The sequence below is a fragment of the Dermacentor silvarum genome, chromosome 4 (assembly GCF_013339745.2).
Source record: "Dermacentor silvarum isolate Dsil-2018 chromosome 4, BIME_Dsil_1.4, whole genome shotgun sequence".
Lineage (NCBI taxonomy): Eukaryota > Metazoa > Arthropoda > Arachnida > Ixodida > Ixodidae > Dermacentor > Dermacentor silvarum.
Window position 1 is genome coordinate 128718435 of NC_051157.2, and position 16755 is coordinate 128735189.

At 44.3% G+C, this 16755-nt stretch overlaps 1 protein-coding gene across 15 annotated transcripts in view; it reads right to left on the reverse strand.

Annotated features, from left to right (window-relative positions):
• LOC119448894 (beta-1,4-N-acetylgalactosaminyltransferase bre-4) overlaps positions 1-16755 on the reverse strand; it is a 174617-nt gene that overhangs the window by 23534 nt on the left and 134328 nt on the right. For 2 of the 15 annotated variants that reach the window (XM_049666071.1, XM_049666067.1), the window contains exon 6: positions 9490-9585. The exons of the other annotated variants lie outside the window; for them this stretch is intronic. In XM_049666071.1, the coding sequence (XP_049522028.1) occupies positions 9490-9585 (96 nt within the window). The remainder of the gene's footprint in view (positions 1-9489; positions 9586-16755) is intronic. 15 annotated transcript variants of the gene reach the window in all.

The window sequence follows — 16755 nt, forward strand, 5'->3', positions numbered from 1 at the left end:
CCTATAAATTTCACGAATAATATCCCGAGCTTTTATTTCACGCAATGAATGACAGCGTTGCCGTCCAGTAAGTGTACAGGCCGGGTGACTGATGGAAAAAGAAATCTGCGGCGCTATAACGTAAAATGATTCCAAGCTGTTTTGATTCCAATTTCTGCAATCAGCCTCCACGATTGGTCAAAACATTTTCGGGCCACTCCCAACTTCGCCTGTCTGTCACGCGACGTCACGAAAACCGCGATAGCTCCCCATATGATATAACGTGTACACATTGATTATGCATGATTAAACCGCACAAAAGAAAAATAATCGTTCCTTATTCGACGCCTTTTCACCATTAGCCCTCTGCTATTGGTCCAATGTTTTCTGGCTACGCCCACTTCGCCTGTCTGTCACGCGACCTCACAAAACCGCGAAAACTCACCACGTCAAAGTGACGTGTACGTGAAAAAATGCATTAGTGTGCCGAACAAAACTGAAAATTTTTCCGAATAGCCACAGACTGCCCCGTTCCGAAAGGAATAGAAGATGGCTGCCCGCCGATCGCTCAGGCCCACGCTACTCGCACCTGCCGGTGAGCATGTATTTATTTCCACGTGATAAACCTTTTTGCGGGGCAGTAAAACGTTATCGAGCCCTTTCGGCTTGCATACGTCATCGCTGTGCCAACTCTTAGTTGCTGAGGATCCGTTTTAGCGACATTCTTATCCTTCCGTTGCATGCCGCCTCGATTTTCGATCAGCCACCGCAAGCTAAGTAAGGCGAAGCCGACCAATGGGAGAAGCCAGCACCACACTCTTCATGCGGTTATCTATTTTCACGGTGCTGGCTCGGCCCCATCAAAACCCTCTCTACTAGAGCGTGCTCTTCGCCTCTTGTCAGCCAATTAGATAAGGAAAACCGGTGAGTGTAGACAATGTTATTGGTTTTGAAAGCGAACAAAGGTGACCTCCTATAAACGAGGAGAGTGTTTGATTGGGTTGTTCAGACAACGCTGCGGGTCACCGCCCGATGCTTGCTTCGGTGGTTACGTAAATTTGACGACGTCAGGAGTGTGGAATCAAAATAGTTTGGAATCATTTTACGTTATAGCGCCCCTGGCTTTTCTATCGAACCCTGGCTTTTCGCTCTGTTCAGTGGGAACATACGTAAACGCCGCCCTATAGGAGGTGATCTTACTCTATCGTTCCATTTCAGTTTCTCACTTTCCGAACTTAAAAAAAAATCAATAAACACGGGAATGTAACGTCACAAAAAGCACTGCAGTTCCCAAATTTTATACCACTGTACGACGTTCAATGTCACTATTTGTTATTACGCTTCTTCCTTTGTTGGTCTATTACTATATCTTTGTTTGGGCAAATAAGACAATACAGGAAGGACCTGACGGCACGCAACATGCACTTGGCTGCACTCAGGCGTGATCACTTAAATGTTTTTTTCTGAATACTGATGCGACAACTTTAGTAAATAAAAGTTGTTAAGGGTGCGCTGGTAGTACATACATGTGTGCATAAAGAAAATACATTGCTTCGTACACTCTGATTAGCACGAGATGCACACCGTCAAGAAAGGAAAGCACGAAAAAACACGGGTCGCTTGACGATGCTCGTACCACCCATGTCTTTATTTCCTGCCCCTGTTTATCTCGCGCAACCCACAGAGAAGCCAAGGCGTTTGCTATGGCTAGCTGGTACATTATAGCTGTCTTAAACAAGGCATAGCACTGGACGAGGATTCAAACACACGACAGCCGCTGAGATTCACCCAATGTTTGTTCCTATCACTTCGTATCTTCCTATTGCTATAGTCAAACGATAAAGAGCATCTTGCAATGACATCATGACACCCTGCCCTCCCTCCCCCGACGAGTATGCAGATTTTTAACGTGAACGACGCAATAAACATTGGCTGAATGTGGGCACTGTCGTGTGTTTGCTCCACATCGTCCTGTTCTTTGCGCTGTCAAGCAGTATGAACGAGTACATGTAATCACGCCCAACTTTCAGTTCTTCTGTCACATGTTTTCGCATACATAGTACTAGCTAAAATTACAAAACGTTTGTTTAAGCATGACACCCGCAATACGTATGCATATAACTAGCTTTCAATTATACTTAGTAGCAGAGACAACTCTCAAGTGCAAAGTTTGGGATTCAGGCGAGTGACAGTATACTATGGTGAAGAATTTATTGTGTTTTTAAATATAGAGGATATAAGAATTTTTTTCGGAATTCGCCTTTTATCCCCGCCGAGAAGTGTCGTCGATGAAAATAGTGAAGCGCAGTCACAGCGAATGTAGTGATTCACTAAATAAACATGCTCTCCTGAGGATACCTCCTTTTTGTGTTATCGCAGTCCCTGGCTTATGCATTGCCCTATGTTAACAATATAAACCTTTCTGCAAGTCGCTGGTATTTTGCATGCCCCTTGTGAAGCCGCGTTAAAAAAATGTTTCTTATGATTAGTAGGACACCCATAGCTGCTTTCGTAACCTACCGACATATGCGAACACAAAGTAGTCAACTTCGACAGCGCCGAAAACACACTTCCTGAAAACACTTTCTGCCATTCAGCTACTTCTTTTAAATGCGAAGCATTTCTTGGCGAACATTTGCCACTTTGACAGTATCTATCTATCTATCTATCTATCTATCTATCTATCTATCTATCTATCTATCTATCTATCTATCTATCTATCTATCTATCTATCTATCTATCTATCTATCTATCTATCTATCTATCTATCTATCTATCTATCTATCTATCTATCTATCTATCTATCTATCTATCTATCCCTCCTACGTCTTGCTGCTCTCATGGTCGTTTCGTTAACTTGGTATTTACCTAAATTGGCATAGTATAACAAGAGCGTATGACGTACATAAATCATAGGTCATGACATGTGTGTCATCCAGGTCATGTAAGAGCAGTCTACGCCTTGGTGCTCTCATGGTCGTTTTATTAACTTGGTAGGTACCAAAATTGGTATGTATGACAACAATGTATGGCAAGCATAAATGGTAGGTCATAACATGAATGGCATGACATGCGTGTCATGTAGGTCATGAATCACCCGCCTAAAACGGCAGTGACCCAGTCAAAAGACATTAACACTCAAAAACCACTGAAATGGGTTCGGACGTGGGACTAAGGGAAGGAAACACTAAGGGATGGTGGTAGAAGTCGTAGTAATGAGCATGACTCAGCAAAAAAAGGATGAACACTCAAAAACCACTCAAATGAGTTCGGACGTGGGTACTGAGTGAAGGAAACACTAAAGGATGATGGTAGAAGTCATAGTAATGAGCATGACTCAGCAAAAATGACAATGACTCAGCAAAAAAATTTCACACTCAAAAACCACTGAAATGGGTTCTGACATGGGTACTAAGTGAAGGAAACAGTAAAGGATGATGGTAAAAGTCATATTCATGAGCATTCTTCTTCTTTCTGGGGTTTTACGTGCCAAAAGCAGTTCTGATTATAAGTATGATTCAGCAAAAATGACAATGACTCAGAAAAAAATTTAACACTCAAAAATCACTGAAATGGGTTCGGACATGGGTACTGCGTGAAGGAAACATTAAAGGATGGTGGTAGAAGCCATACTCATGAGCAGGACTCAGCAAAAATGACAATGACTCACGAGAAAGGATCAACACTCAATAACCGATGAAATGGTTTCTGACGTGGGTACTAAGTGAAGGTATCGCTAAAGGATGGTGGTAGAAGCCACAGTCATGAGCATGATTCAGCAAAATTACAATGACTCAGCGAAAAAAATGTCACAGTTTCGCCCAAAGGGCGAAGCAATGAATGCGATAGCAACACAGCAATGTCATACGAAGTAAGGTGAGCGGCTTTGGTAGCAATATGAATTTTAGTAAACATGAGCTGATTAAGTAAGCAGGTGTGCTGCGGCGTAAGTAGACCGACATGAAGAGAGACTCGATGACCACGAGAAGGCGCGTGTGAAACGGTGGTGTTGATGAGAAGCGCTTCCTGTGGGCAGCGCGTGCGAAGGGACACACCTGTAGCGCTGCACTGCCGATCCGGGCAGCACAGGCGCGTAGCCAGGGGGGGGGGCTGATGGGGCTTCAGCCCCCCCGAAATTTTTTCGTGCCGGCATACACCGCCGACCAAAACTACCACCGACGCCGCGAATAATAATAATAATAATAATATAATAATAATAATAATAATAATAATAATAATAATAATAATAATTTATTTCCCATGAAAAGAATTACCTGGCGGGGTTCTGGATAAAAAGTTGCACGCAGGCAACTTGACTAGCCCAAAAACTCATCAAAGGCAACAGAGGGCGTCGGGCGCTCACATGTGAGTAAACAGATGGGAAGGTGTCAATTTACAAAAAAAGATGTGTATACGAGACAGGTAGTAATACACTTTAACAATCAGAAAAACAAGTAGTCTGCATTACTAAGGAAATATTGAATTTATACATGAGCATTATAGATTACATAAAGAAAGTCTTATTATACGAAAACAGGAAGAAAATAGGAAAAAAAACATAACATAGCACTATATTCAGTGCAGCATAGACTAAAGCAAATAAAGGGGGGAGAAATCATACAGGATTGCATATGAATAAACTCATTAAACAGAAGGATTAGTTTGACTGAAAGTAGTTGTGCAGGCTGCATAAGGACAGAAGGTCTATTTCTCGTAAGGCGAGGTTATTGACTAAGGTCGGAAGTGTATGTCGAAGCATTTGTTGGCCATGATTCGTTCATGAGTGCGGAATGTTCCATTGTTCAGGTGTCCTAGTGTCATAGGCTGCGACATGTTCGTGTAGGCGAGCTATGTTCAATCATTTTGCATTCTCTCTACAATGTCTTTTTCACGCTCGAAAGACATTTCGGCACGAACATTGCGAACATGGGCTGGATTTCGTGGTACCTGGGGTGCCTGGGGTGGATTTCGTGGCACCTGGGGTCACGTAACGCAAGGATCCGAGCACAAACTTTCAAGGGCTTTTCGATAGCGAGCGGGCGCGTTGCGGCATCTCGCAGCAGCCGCGGAATCTACGGAGCGCATGGATTTCAATTCCGAAACTTTATGGGTGTAAAGTTCTCATCAACTTTTGACGCGAAAGGTGCACTGACATTTTTATAGGCGTGCTTTAAAAGATTTTCAATTCTGGAACTTTATGGGGTTAATGCTGTTATAAACTTGGACGAACATGCGTGCACTGGAGCCCTCGTGTCCAAGCCATTCCAGAAATGAAAGCACGCGCTCGCAATCTTCCACAAACACAAAAATACTAAATATTACCGTGACTGTGAGCTAGCAGCTGATAATTTTCTCCAAACATTTTCAGGACGCGTGCCCAATGTGATCGATCAGCTGGACCAGGGCAGGCAAAGTAAAATTTGAGAAAACAGGAGAAAGGAAATGGCCTATTATTGAGTAAATTCTTTTTGCGGGCTACAAGGTCTGGCTCTCGTTGGCCACAGGGACAGTGGCCCTATGAATTTAAGCATAGGCCCCGCTAAAAGTACAGGTATTTTCAAAGCACTTCTCCGCATGCGAGCTGATTGTGGAAATACATATCTGAAGAACCATTTGGACAGTTGCCCCAGTAATGCCTCGTATTTAAGCCCAGATGCACAAAACCAAATTATAGAAGTTTGTGGCGAAACTATCAAAGAAAGCCTAGTTGCAAAAGCAGGCTGCTTGTCCATACTTCCGGACGAAACGACGGACATCGCCGGAATCGAACAGTCTACTGTTTGTGCAAGGTACCTAAACAGTAAACAAGGATGCCAACGACATCGAGGGAGTGTTTTAGGTTTTATCACCGGAATAGATCCCCTCTACCTTTGCGACTGCAGGTTCTGTGTAAATGTGTAAAAACTGTTCCAGATTCTAGTCACCCTTCCAGTGACCACTGCCAGCGCAGAGAGAATATTTTTTAAGAAGAGTTTACTAAAAAACTACTTGCGCTCTACAATGTATGTGGAACGCATGGTTAGACTGGTGCTTCTAACCACCCACAGAGACGTCGGCATCAACGTGTCCGAAGTCATTGACCGCTTCGCTCAACTTCCCCGCCGAGAGAAGTTTGTCCTTTAGATAGCGAAGCAGCAAAAATCAATGCAAGTAAAACTCTGTTCCTTCTGGTCCATAAGCTCGTAATTATGAAAACGTATGACTGTTCGTTAGCTTTTAAAACCGCAGAAATTTTATCCTTTTATTCTAGCAGTTAGCATCATGGTCAAAATTATCATGCCAATACGAAAATTACGAGGACATCAATAACCAATTTTGACCGACCTTGCTCATTGAAAGCCCGGTCCACGCGGCGTTTGCCAAAAACACACTCGGATATTAGGTAGTAACTTGCCGCATCATCTGTGGCTTTCGTTTGTCCTTTTCTGTCCTTTTTACCTACCTGCTTTTATTTCTTTTTTAAACGAAGCAAAACCCTCCTTTAATTTTTGGTGCAGAATAATTGATGCCGCTGTGCAGGCAGTTAAATTACACATTTTCGTACTGATTTTTGCATTATTCCTCTCTTATTCTACCTGTATGGTGCTGTCGCGACCGCTGCATGACCCGAGTACATATCACGATTTCTGCGATCATTGTTTTGTTCTTGCCTAGATCATCTGTCTTTCTGTGCGCAAGTTTCTGTGCGTATCTCTGACTCCGCAACGTGCTTATTTGTCTTGTTTGACGCACAATATACAGTGACGTTTGCTTAAATACGCAGATTTATTGGAGACTTAGACGTATATTTAAATATCTTGTTGCGAGGTGTTGTGTATACAAGCAGTGAACTTTGTTTCCAGCGACTCTTTTTTGCCCTTTAGCGAGTTGTATCTTCGCATTTGTATATTCCATTCTATCTTCGCATTTCTAATGTATATTTTGCAGAACTCCTACTTTTATGCGACTGCCACAGATACGATGATGAGAGGATTGCCCTTCGGACGGCTTTGGGGCACTTAGACGACAGGCCATTTAACGGAGGAAAAGATCTTGGGCGCGTGGCCTCGTGCGTCTGCTATGTGCAGGGCTACAAAGGCGCTGCTGTGTTTTTTGAAGTGCACAAACCTGTATGACCGCCTTTGACGAAACTCCGCGATGAACGCTTAACTGTAAATATGCAACGTGTGAACTGTGAACTTCTCTCCTCCTTCTCTTTCAATCCCTTCTCCCCCTTCCCCCGTGCAGGGTAGCCTACCGGGCTCAGCATAGTTAACCTCCCTGCCTTTCCCTTATGACTTCTCTCTCTCTCCTACTTTTTATTTGTATTCACTGTTGCGAGTATAATCTCGGTGTAACTACAATACACGACCGGTAACAGCTGCTCCTGCGCAATCTATTGCAACTGGGGACAGCGTCATCGAGGTTTTTTCCTGGCCGTTGCATATGTGCAAATGTGTAAACAAGGTTATTGAATGACGAAGATTCATCAAAATATTTGTCCTCAACTTATTCATTTCATGGCCTTTACGTTCTTCATATCAGCTGTATACACTGCTTTGCTGGTTTCGAACTGATATAGTTCTAATGTCCGTGTGATATTTTTTTCCTTATTAAATAGAAAAAAAACACGGCCGCATTGATATCAGTTATTTCTGCCAGAATTTTTAGGACATACGAATATATTCTTTTATGAAAAAATGCATATTTTACTTGACAGTGCGTAGCGTTCAATAATTCATTTGCAGCATCTTATATACTATATGGCATTGGTAATGCAGTTATTATTCATGTATTTGATCCCTCGACAATTTCTATGAGGAGCAGCCGCGCTGCAACCTGAGCCCCCCCCAAACAAAATTTCTGGCTACGCCACTGGGGCAGCATTGCATGTGTAGCGTGCGTTGGAAAATGTGGCCCGACTATTACTAACTGAATGAACAAGCGTGGTGTGAGCGCGCACAAACAAACATGAACAGATCACACTGAATGACTGCAGACAACGACTGTGAAAACGCTGGCAGCAAGCGCATACGCCGCAGCGGACGAAGGTACGTGCGGTCTATGGCTTCAACGGAAACTGAGCGGCGAATACACAGCGCATACAAAGGTCGGAGCCGTGTGGAGATAAGAGACGGTGCGGGCGAGCGACGAGCGCGGTTGTTGGCAGAGTAGAAGTGCCCCCCCCCCCCCCCGCTCCCTCCGGCGCTCGCTTCCCTCTTCCTTGCTTGCGCGTGGGAGATTGGGTGCGTTCGCTCTCCGTGATAGCGTGCGTCCCCGCACGCTTCCGCTCGGGCATACGGCGCGCGGCGAATATTTTATCTATACGGAACCTCACGGTGACAGCGACGATGACGGCGACGGCGACGCCGACGGCAGAAATGCGGTTGAAGTGTCCATATAATTGCTATCGCAATAAAAGCATTAACGCTCAAAAAACAATGCAATGGGTTTGGATGTGGTACTAAGTGGAGGAAAAGGTTGATGGTCAAAGTCATAGTCATGAGCATGACTAAGGCTTTTGCCTTAAGGTCTCTTAGGCGTAGTTAAAGGGACTCCTGAGGACTAATGACGTGAATGTCATGACATGCGTGTCCTGTAGGTCATGAAACAGCCGTCTACGTATTGGTGCTCTCATGGTCATTTCGTTAACTTGGTAGGCTCCCCGAACCTGCTTCGCATAACCGATTCCTACAGGGTGTGGGATCTGCCAGCTTTTTTTATATGTGACGCTTCATACAATTAAGAAACCACTTGCATCTTCTTGTTGCACGCCTGTTAATTCTTGTTGTTGCAGGAATGTACCACTCATGTGCTTCAAGAGAGCCTCAGACGTTGCTTTTAACAGCGCCTGCGGATATACGACTCCAAAGGGACATTCCACTTGCAATTTAAAGCTTACAGTCTTACAGTCGTACAGCGTGTCTTACAGCGTGTGAGTACCTATTAACACCAGGAAGCCCCAGAACCATTATACATCAAGCAAACGAACAACTTGATCCCCTTTATTTTTGGCTAGGAAGAGTACATTCGTATATAAAAAATAATAAAATGCTATTAAAGCTTTCAAACAATTAGTATAATAAATCTTTAGTAAGTTGTTTGCTGAGCTTTCTATAGCTGAAACTTCGCCCCAACATGTCAAAAACGGTTTGGAGCTAGCATTGTTTTTTGTCCTTAAATCAGCATTTTCAGCCATCAAACTCAATGTATCAAATGTGATATGCTTTGGGCTTTCTAAAGTTAATGCATTTTGAAAATACGATTTTGCTATTCCCCAATTATGCAGTTCAGCTGAAGGTTTGCTCAGGTGTGCGAACCAGTTTGTTGTTAAAATTATCGCTTAGCACTTAACAATTCACTGCAAGATAGCAAATGCTTTCCCGCCAATAATGGAAGATAGACGGACACTTTAATTGTGAACATAACTACCCTTCTATGCATCTACCAAGTCATTGCCTGCAAAATGAACAAGAAACTTGGCAGCGTTTCATAACCCGCAGGCTCGACCACCACCATAAGTAATCTCACCTTTTCTCGCTTGGCTTGCTTTTCACATGGGCGAGGGTGAAGTACCTCGCCACATCTTGTGGACGCCTATAAATCTTGTAGCCATGGTTTTGTAGCCTGCGTGGAACAAAAACCGTATGACGTTCTCAATATCATTGTAGAAGGATTTCAATGATTGAAAAAAAGTAACGGAAAAGCACACCTTTCTCTCAACAGTGTTGCCATAACTTGAAAGCACCGGCCCGGCAATTAGGGACATTTGAGTGAAGCTTAGCTACTCTACCTCGGGGCGGCGTTCCATTAGCCGTAATAATAGGAAGCCTTCATACAAACGAATACGCCCCAACGCTAGAGCGTATGCGCGTATGCCGGCTCCCTATATAATATTTGAAATTCCTTCGTTGACTGAAGCATTAACGTATAAAGCACCGCATGCAGCTTAACACTAATAGTTGAGCCGAGCTAAAATGAAAATGAGCACCGGAATCGAACCAACGACCTCGATCTACGTCTGCGGCCAACACTCAGCCTGACTGCTCTCGGCGAGCTTACGCAACCTAGATACACTGAAAATGAAACAGTATGACTAAATTTACTGCGAAGCTGTTAGTGCAACTAAAATCAGCTAAAACCCCGTTTTTTTAAAAAGCTTGAACACTCACGTAGTCAATATTTCACAGAAATGGTGCAAAACTTACGGGTAATGTATAGTCAATTCTTGACATATGTAGCGTTAATTATGGGCTGCATGAAAATTGAGAAGTCCTCGTCTTCGGCCTGATGAGAGGCATTATATGAAATGCTCACACAGTTAATTCCCGTTCCCATCCCTATACAGAGTAGCATGCCAGCGGTTGTATATACGCGGCGGCAAAATACTGTTTTTATAATAAAGAGTCTCTCTCTCTTTTCGCTGGCATACCACATACGCTTTAGTTCTCTAAGATGTTAGTAGTAGCAGCCCCACTTATTTGCGCATTCCCTGCCCGTTATTTTCTATAGCGCCAAAAATTCTAAGCAGTCTAGCTGGGAAGCTCAGGTGGAGTACCTATACTCTTTAAGCGTTGACCACTGTAGGTAGATTCCCACTCCTTATTCGTGCATTCGTAGCATCGAAAGGCTAATCTGTACAGCATATCGCACATTCTCCCTCTGGTTAACCTCCCTGCCATTCTAGGCATCCTTTTCTCTCTCTCTCATCTTGAATTGCCAAAAATTTTTGGACTTTCATTGTGTCGCTAGAACTTTGTTTACTTTAGAACTATATAGAATAAACAGTTCATCAATGATAGTATTATTGGGTTGGCGCGTTTTGTACGTTCCGCAGGGAAGTTTGGTCTCTTCCTAGCTTTGACTGCAAGAGAACTCGCCTGTAAGCCATGTCGTCGTCTTCCGCTCCCCATCCCCAGTACTTATTAGAGTATCCATTTACGCGCAGCATCTGCTGCTTGTTGACTGCACTCACTCCGCCAAAGAAGTAGGAATAATAAACTCTGAAAAGAAAAAGGAATACAACCATAAAAAGCGCTTATTTGCACCATGCACGTCGTGACCAATACATGTCTCACAAGTGATTGGGATACGCTTCCTGAGCATACGAAGGATGTAATATTGATATCCCCTTGCGAGCGACATTCCTGGAAATGTTTTCTCTGCGCATAATCACATCTACAAGATGACTTTGCCAGGCCAAAGATGTCCCTACCTTCGCACTGCGGAAACTTCGTCTTTTTCGGACAACCTATGCGAATGCCACACAGCCCAATAATCTGTTTCACTGCACTTACCTCAATTTACATAGCACTCCATCTCTCCACACTTCATAATTGGCTCGCTCTTCGAGCTAGCACTTCTGTTATCCTAGAAAGCCGTTCTCTTTGTGTGTGATTAATCTTAGTGAGGAAATGGGCGTTCCGCTGCTTGAACAATGTCGTATGGCTCCAACGAAACTGTTGCCTCCGTGGCAGTGGCAGCTCATAGAGTGTGACACATCGTTCGTAGATTTCACTAAACACGTGCCAGAGCCAAACATTGGACTGCATTTCTTAGAACTCCAATCTAAATACTCCTGTACAGAGTTTTACAGAGACGCTTCCATGTTACATGCCGAGGTACCTTATGCAGCCGCCGGTCTATCCTTTTCGGAATCCGGTGTACTGCACCCGGAGACAAGTATCTTCACGGCTGAGGCCTATGCACTATTGTCGACTGCGAAGTATACAATGGAATGAAAACTTCAAAAGACTATCATATTTACAGACTCGCAAAGTGTCGTGAAAGCCTTGAAGTTACTCTGTAAACACAAAAACGATGTACTTAATGAGCTCTATTCAATTCTGTGTAAAGCGTATATATCTAACCAGCATGTGACTATATGCTGGGTGCCTGGCCATAGAGGCATTAAGGGTAATGTGTTTGCAGACCAGTTGGCCACATCAACTACATCATAAGCTATTAATCCTGCCGCTGCTATTCCTTCCACAGATCTGAAGCCTTTCTTGCAAAGGAAACTGCGAGACCACTGGCAGCGCTTGTGGAACGCTGAAACAAATAATAAGCTTCACTTGATTAAAACCGTTAGGTTTCTGGCCCCCTGTGACGAAAACACGACGAATTGAGGTCCTGTTGGTACCATAAATATGGCACCCACAGCTTTTTGCTGACTGGCGATGAACCACCAAGCAGTGGTAAATGTGGTCACAGGCTTACCGTCCTCCACGTCCTCCTGGAGTGTCGGGAAGCCGAAACCGAGAGAAATAAATATTTTCCACAAGCGTACCGATATCATGTCCCTGTTTCTTGTTGAATAACCGTTTTTTAATGCCTAAGCAGTAGTCGATTTCTTGAACGATGTGGTCCTGCATGTTATTAGCCCAATAAGTTCGTAGCACATGCTCTCTCCACAGGATGCCACTGTGATAGTAGTTTTTGATAGCACATGCCTCCAGGCCCTTGTGGTTCAAGGGATCTGTTTAGGCAGTAGTGCCTCTTGCCAATTACTGCATCGTGTCATTCTTTCTCAATGCATTCTTCATTTCATCATAGTACACCTCATTAGTCATTGCCATGATTTTAGTACATGTATATTTTACGCACTTTACAGCGCTTATTTTTTGGCCCCTTTACAGACACGCCTCATCTACTTCTCAGAATTCATCGCTCCACTGCAAACTCACAAACACTGGCATGGCGCTCTTCTGCCATACCTGGCAATTGCGCCATAAAACACCAAACATCATCTTCATTTCTGTTATTGTACTGGCTCTTGCTGAGCACGTTCCTAATGTGCTCGGCGAGAGCTTCTAAGCTATGGCAATCACAAACTAGAGGCTCCGGACTAAAAAGTGTAAAATAATAAAGTTCATTTCCTGCCACACCAAGGTACCATGTGGAGTTGGCCCATTCACTTTACGCTCAAGGCACATAAAATTATTTCGCCTACACACAAAAAACAATATAATTTGATCAAACGTTGATGAAGTATCATAGTCTTCAGCAAATAAATATATTCTACAATGGGATGCCTCTTCTTTACATATAACATACACGCTCTCTTTTTGAAACAATAGTACAAACAGCAATAATGCTGCTTTCACTTTAGCAGCGAGACATTTTATCACTTGACTCGACGAAGGTTTTGGAAATGAAGGCGAACCGGAGGCTATACCCGAAGTGCAATATTCCGCGGAACTGAACCCGAACTCGAACAAAGTCAAGGAAACTTTTCTTTCAAAAGCTGAATTACGAAAACGGGAACGCTCGCAAAACACACCTGCCAATAAAGATCCAGAGCAGAGCTAAATAGTGCTTGGGAGAAGCTAACAATAACAGCAGTAGGTCTTCTTGTAACAATAACACTGGTACAGCCGTGAATGAATGTCGCTACCTCCTTGGCTCTCAGAACCTGAGCCGACAAACGACATGCGAGATCTGATCTTGTTTCCGATAATTAATGAAGACATGCTTGGCATCGCCAAGCAGACCAACGTAGGCAGATAGAGAACTGCAGAGCATTATTGATACATATATGCAGGTGGGCTCTTCTTTTTAAACAATACACCTTTTCTTTAACGACTAGCCTGTAAAACATCGCGTTTTTGCAGAGGAGTTGTAATGCAAGGTGGTCATTCTTTGCCATTAATGACCAAAGTTTCAGCAAACTAATTACCAAAAACTCATTATTTTTATTAGAACCTATTTTTGATGGGCAAATTTGTAGGCAGTCATATTTTGATGCATCGACATTATAACAAATTATGAAACTCAAGCCTAATTCAAGATAAGGTTTAGTATTGAATTTCAGGGCCCAGTCAAGGCAATTTAAAAATTGAGTACACCGGAGCAGAGACAAATCAGCCTCGCTATTACGTCAGATGTAAAGGACACGTTTTAATCTCGTAGCAAATACTGACACGGTACTTAGTGGCGTATGCTTGGCACGAAAAACAAGCCGCCACCGTGTCTCTGTAGTCCGTATCTCTACAGTCTAAAAACTTATGCAGGCCCAACGCAAATCTTGGAATCTGTGTGAAACGAAGCTTTAGTGAAGTGGTTGTGGAAATGCTATAAAGTTACCTAGTTTATTTCTCCGGCTTGTGTGCAAAAGAAACTGGCGCGCGCATGTTCTCTGGCGCACCCGTGCTATGCAATGTGAAGCAGGAGGCGAGCGTCACAAAAGCCTAGTTAGCGTTAATTGGCACGCTAAAAGTATACGTCTGACTGCGTCCTAACGTGTAAACAAGTGTTACGCGTTTGTAAAACGTGAAGGCGAAAGCCTACCAGCTGTGGAAGAGGACGATGACGACGAACGCGCGAGCAGTGGCACGAGCGCGTCTCTGTGACCACGTGACGTGTGCAATCGGGCCCGCACTAGGCACAACTTTAGTTAACCACAACGGTGGAGTAGCCGTGGCTTCAGGGAAGCGTGCTCGGCTCGCACCGCGGAGGCCTGGGTTCCATTCTCACCCAGGCCGAAATTTACCAAAGTATCTTTTCAAAGCCACCAATTTCTATTGTTTACAGGAACCTCCCTGAGAAATATGACGTCAATCCGATCATTTTTTGACTTGTTTTTACTATTTGCGGCGTCGGCCATGTTTAGTCACTGGCACACTTTCGCCAAAGTCATGGAAAGGTCACGGAAAGGTCACCGCCAAGGGCACCGCCAACATGGACACCAAAGGCTTTCTTCGCCTTAACAAAACGCAAAAAGCGAATATGACCTAATGGTTAGAGCATCGGGCTGCTATGATGAAGGACCGAGGATCGATCCAACCATGAGGCACATAATTCACTTTAATGCGAATAGCAATAAAAAGCCGGCAGATCCCACGCTCTGGGGGAATCGATGTTATGCGAAGCAGCGTGCGGGGAGCCTACCAAGTCAAAGAAACGACCATGAGAGCACCAAGACGTAGGTGGCTGTTTCATGACCTACATGACACGCATGTCATGACATTCATGTCATGAGTCCTCAGGAGTCCCTTTAGCTACGCCTGAGAGACCTTAAAGCGAAAGCCTTAGTCATGCCCATGACTAGGACTTCGACCGTCGCCTTTTCCTTCACTTTCTATCGCATCTGAACCCATTCCATTGGTTTTTGTGCTAATCTTTTTTCGCTGAGTCATTGTCTTTTTTGCTGAGTCATGCTCATGACTATGATTTCTACCATCACCATTGAGTGTTTCCTTCACATAGTGCCCACGTCCGAACCCATTCTAGTGGTTTTTGATTGTTGATCTATTTTCTATTGAATAAAGGCTATTGAACACAGGCTATTGAACATTATATTTGTCTTCTGCATATTCATTTTCAACCCCATTCTTACACTTTCTCGATTAAGGTCCTCAATCATTTGCTGTAATTAGTCTCCATTGTTGCTGAGTAGGACAATGTCAATTGCGAACCGAAGGTTGCTGAGATATTCGCCATTGATCCTCATTCCTAAGCCTTCCCAGTCTAAGAGCTTGCATACTTCTTCTAAGCATGCAGTGAATAGCATTGGAGAGATTGTGTCTCCTTGCCGGACCCCTTTGTTGATAGGTAGCTTTCTACTTTTCTTGTGGAGAACCAAGGCATCTGTGGAATCCTTGCAGATATTTGCTAAGATATTGTAACGACGTGGGATCGACGAGGACGCGGAGCAGCACCAACTAAGACACTTTATCGGTCGCCAAGAAAAACCAACAACGTCTTCTTCGTCTCCACGCTTAACCTAAAAGCCCGCGCTGCTTCAACCTTGTCCCCACTGGCACATACCCGCGGCAATATAGTTGTTCCATTGGCTCCCCCCATAGAAAAAAAAAATCATCGTTCCGAAGACAGAGGCTTGGCAAACTTCGATAAAGAAAAAGAACTGTGCAATCTTGTCAGTCTTCATAGTACGGCTTCATACGAAGCACGCGAACGACTTCGGGTAAATGCTGTCGGCGCTTTGAACAGTGAGATCCATCCGGGACGACTTCGTAGGTGACGTCACTGATGCGTCGAAGAACTATGTAGGGCCCGAAGTATCTGCGCAGGAGCTTTTCAGAAAGCCCACACCGACGAATAGGTGTCCAGACCCACAATTTGTCGCCGATGTTGTATGTTACGGGTCTGTGTCGAAGATTGTAGCATCTGGCGTCACATTCCTGTTGTTCGTGGATTCGCCAACGCTCAAGCTGCCTAGCTGCTTCTGCTCGCTGTGTGATCTCTTCAGCACCCGTCTCGTTGTCACCAAATTCATGAGGGAGCATTGCGTCTAATGTTGTCGTAACCTCACGGCCGTACACGAGGCTGAAGGGTGTCTTGTGAGTGGTCTCTTGGCGAGCAGTATTATAGGCGAAGGTGACATAGGGTAAAACCTCGTCGCAGTTCTTGTGCTCTACATCGACGTACATGCTTATCATGTCAGCCAGTGTCCTGTTCCGTCAGCCCGTTTGTTTAAGGGTGATAGGCCGTGGTCTTCCGGTGGGCGGTACCACTTAAACGTAGAACGATGTCCAAAAACTTGGCCATGAACGCAGTACCTCTGTCCGTGATGACTACTGCCGGAGCGCCATGTCTTAAAACGATGGATTCAAGAAAAAATTGCGCCGCTTCATCTGCTGTTCCCCGTCGCAGAGCACTTGTCTCGGCTTATCTAGTGAGATAATCCGTGGCGACGATTATCCACCTGTTGCCGGTTGTAGACGTTGGGAAGGGGCCCAGAAAATCCATGCCTACTTGTGCAAATGGTGTGGCAGGTACTTGAACAGGGTGTAGAAGGCCGGCTGGCTTGACGAAAGGCGGTTTGCGGCGCTGGAA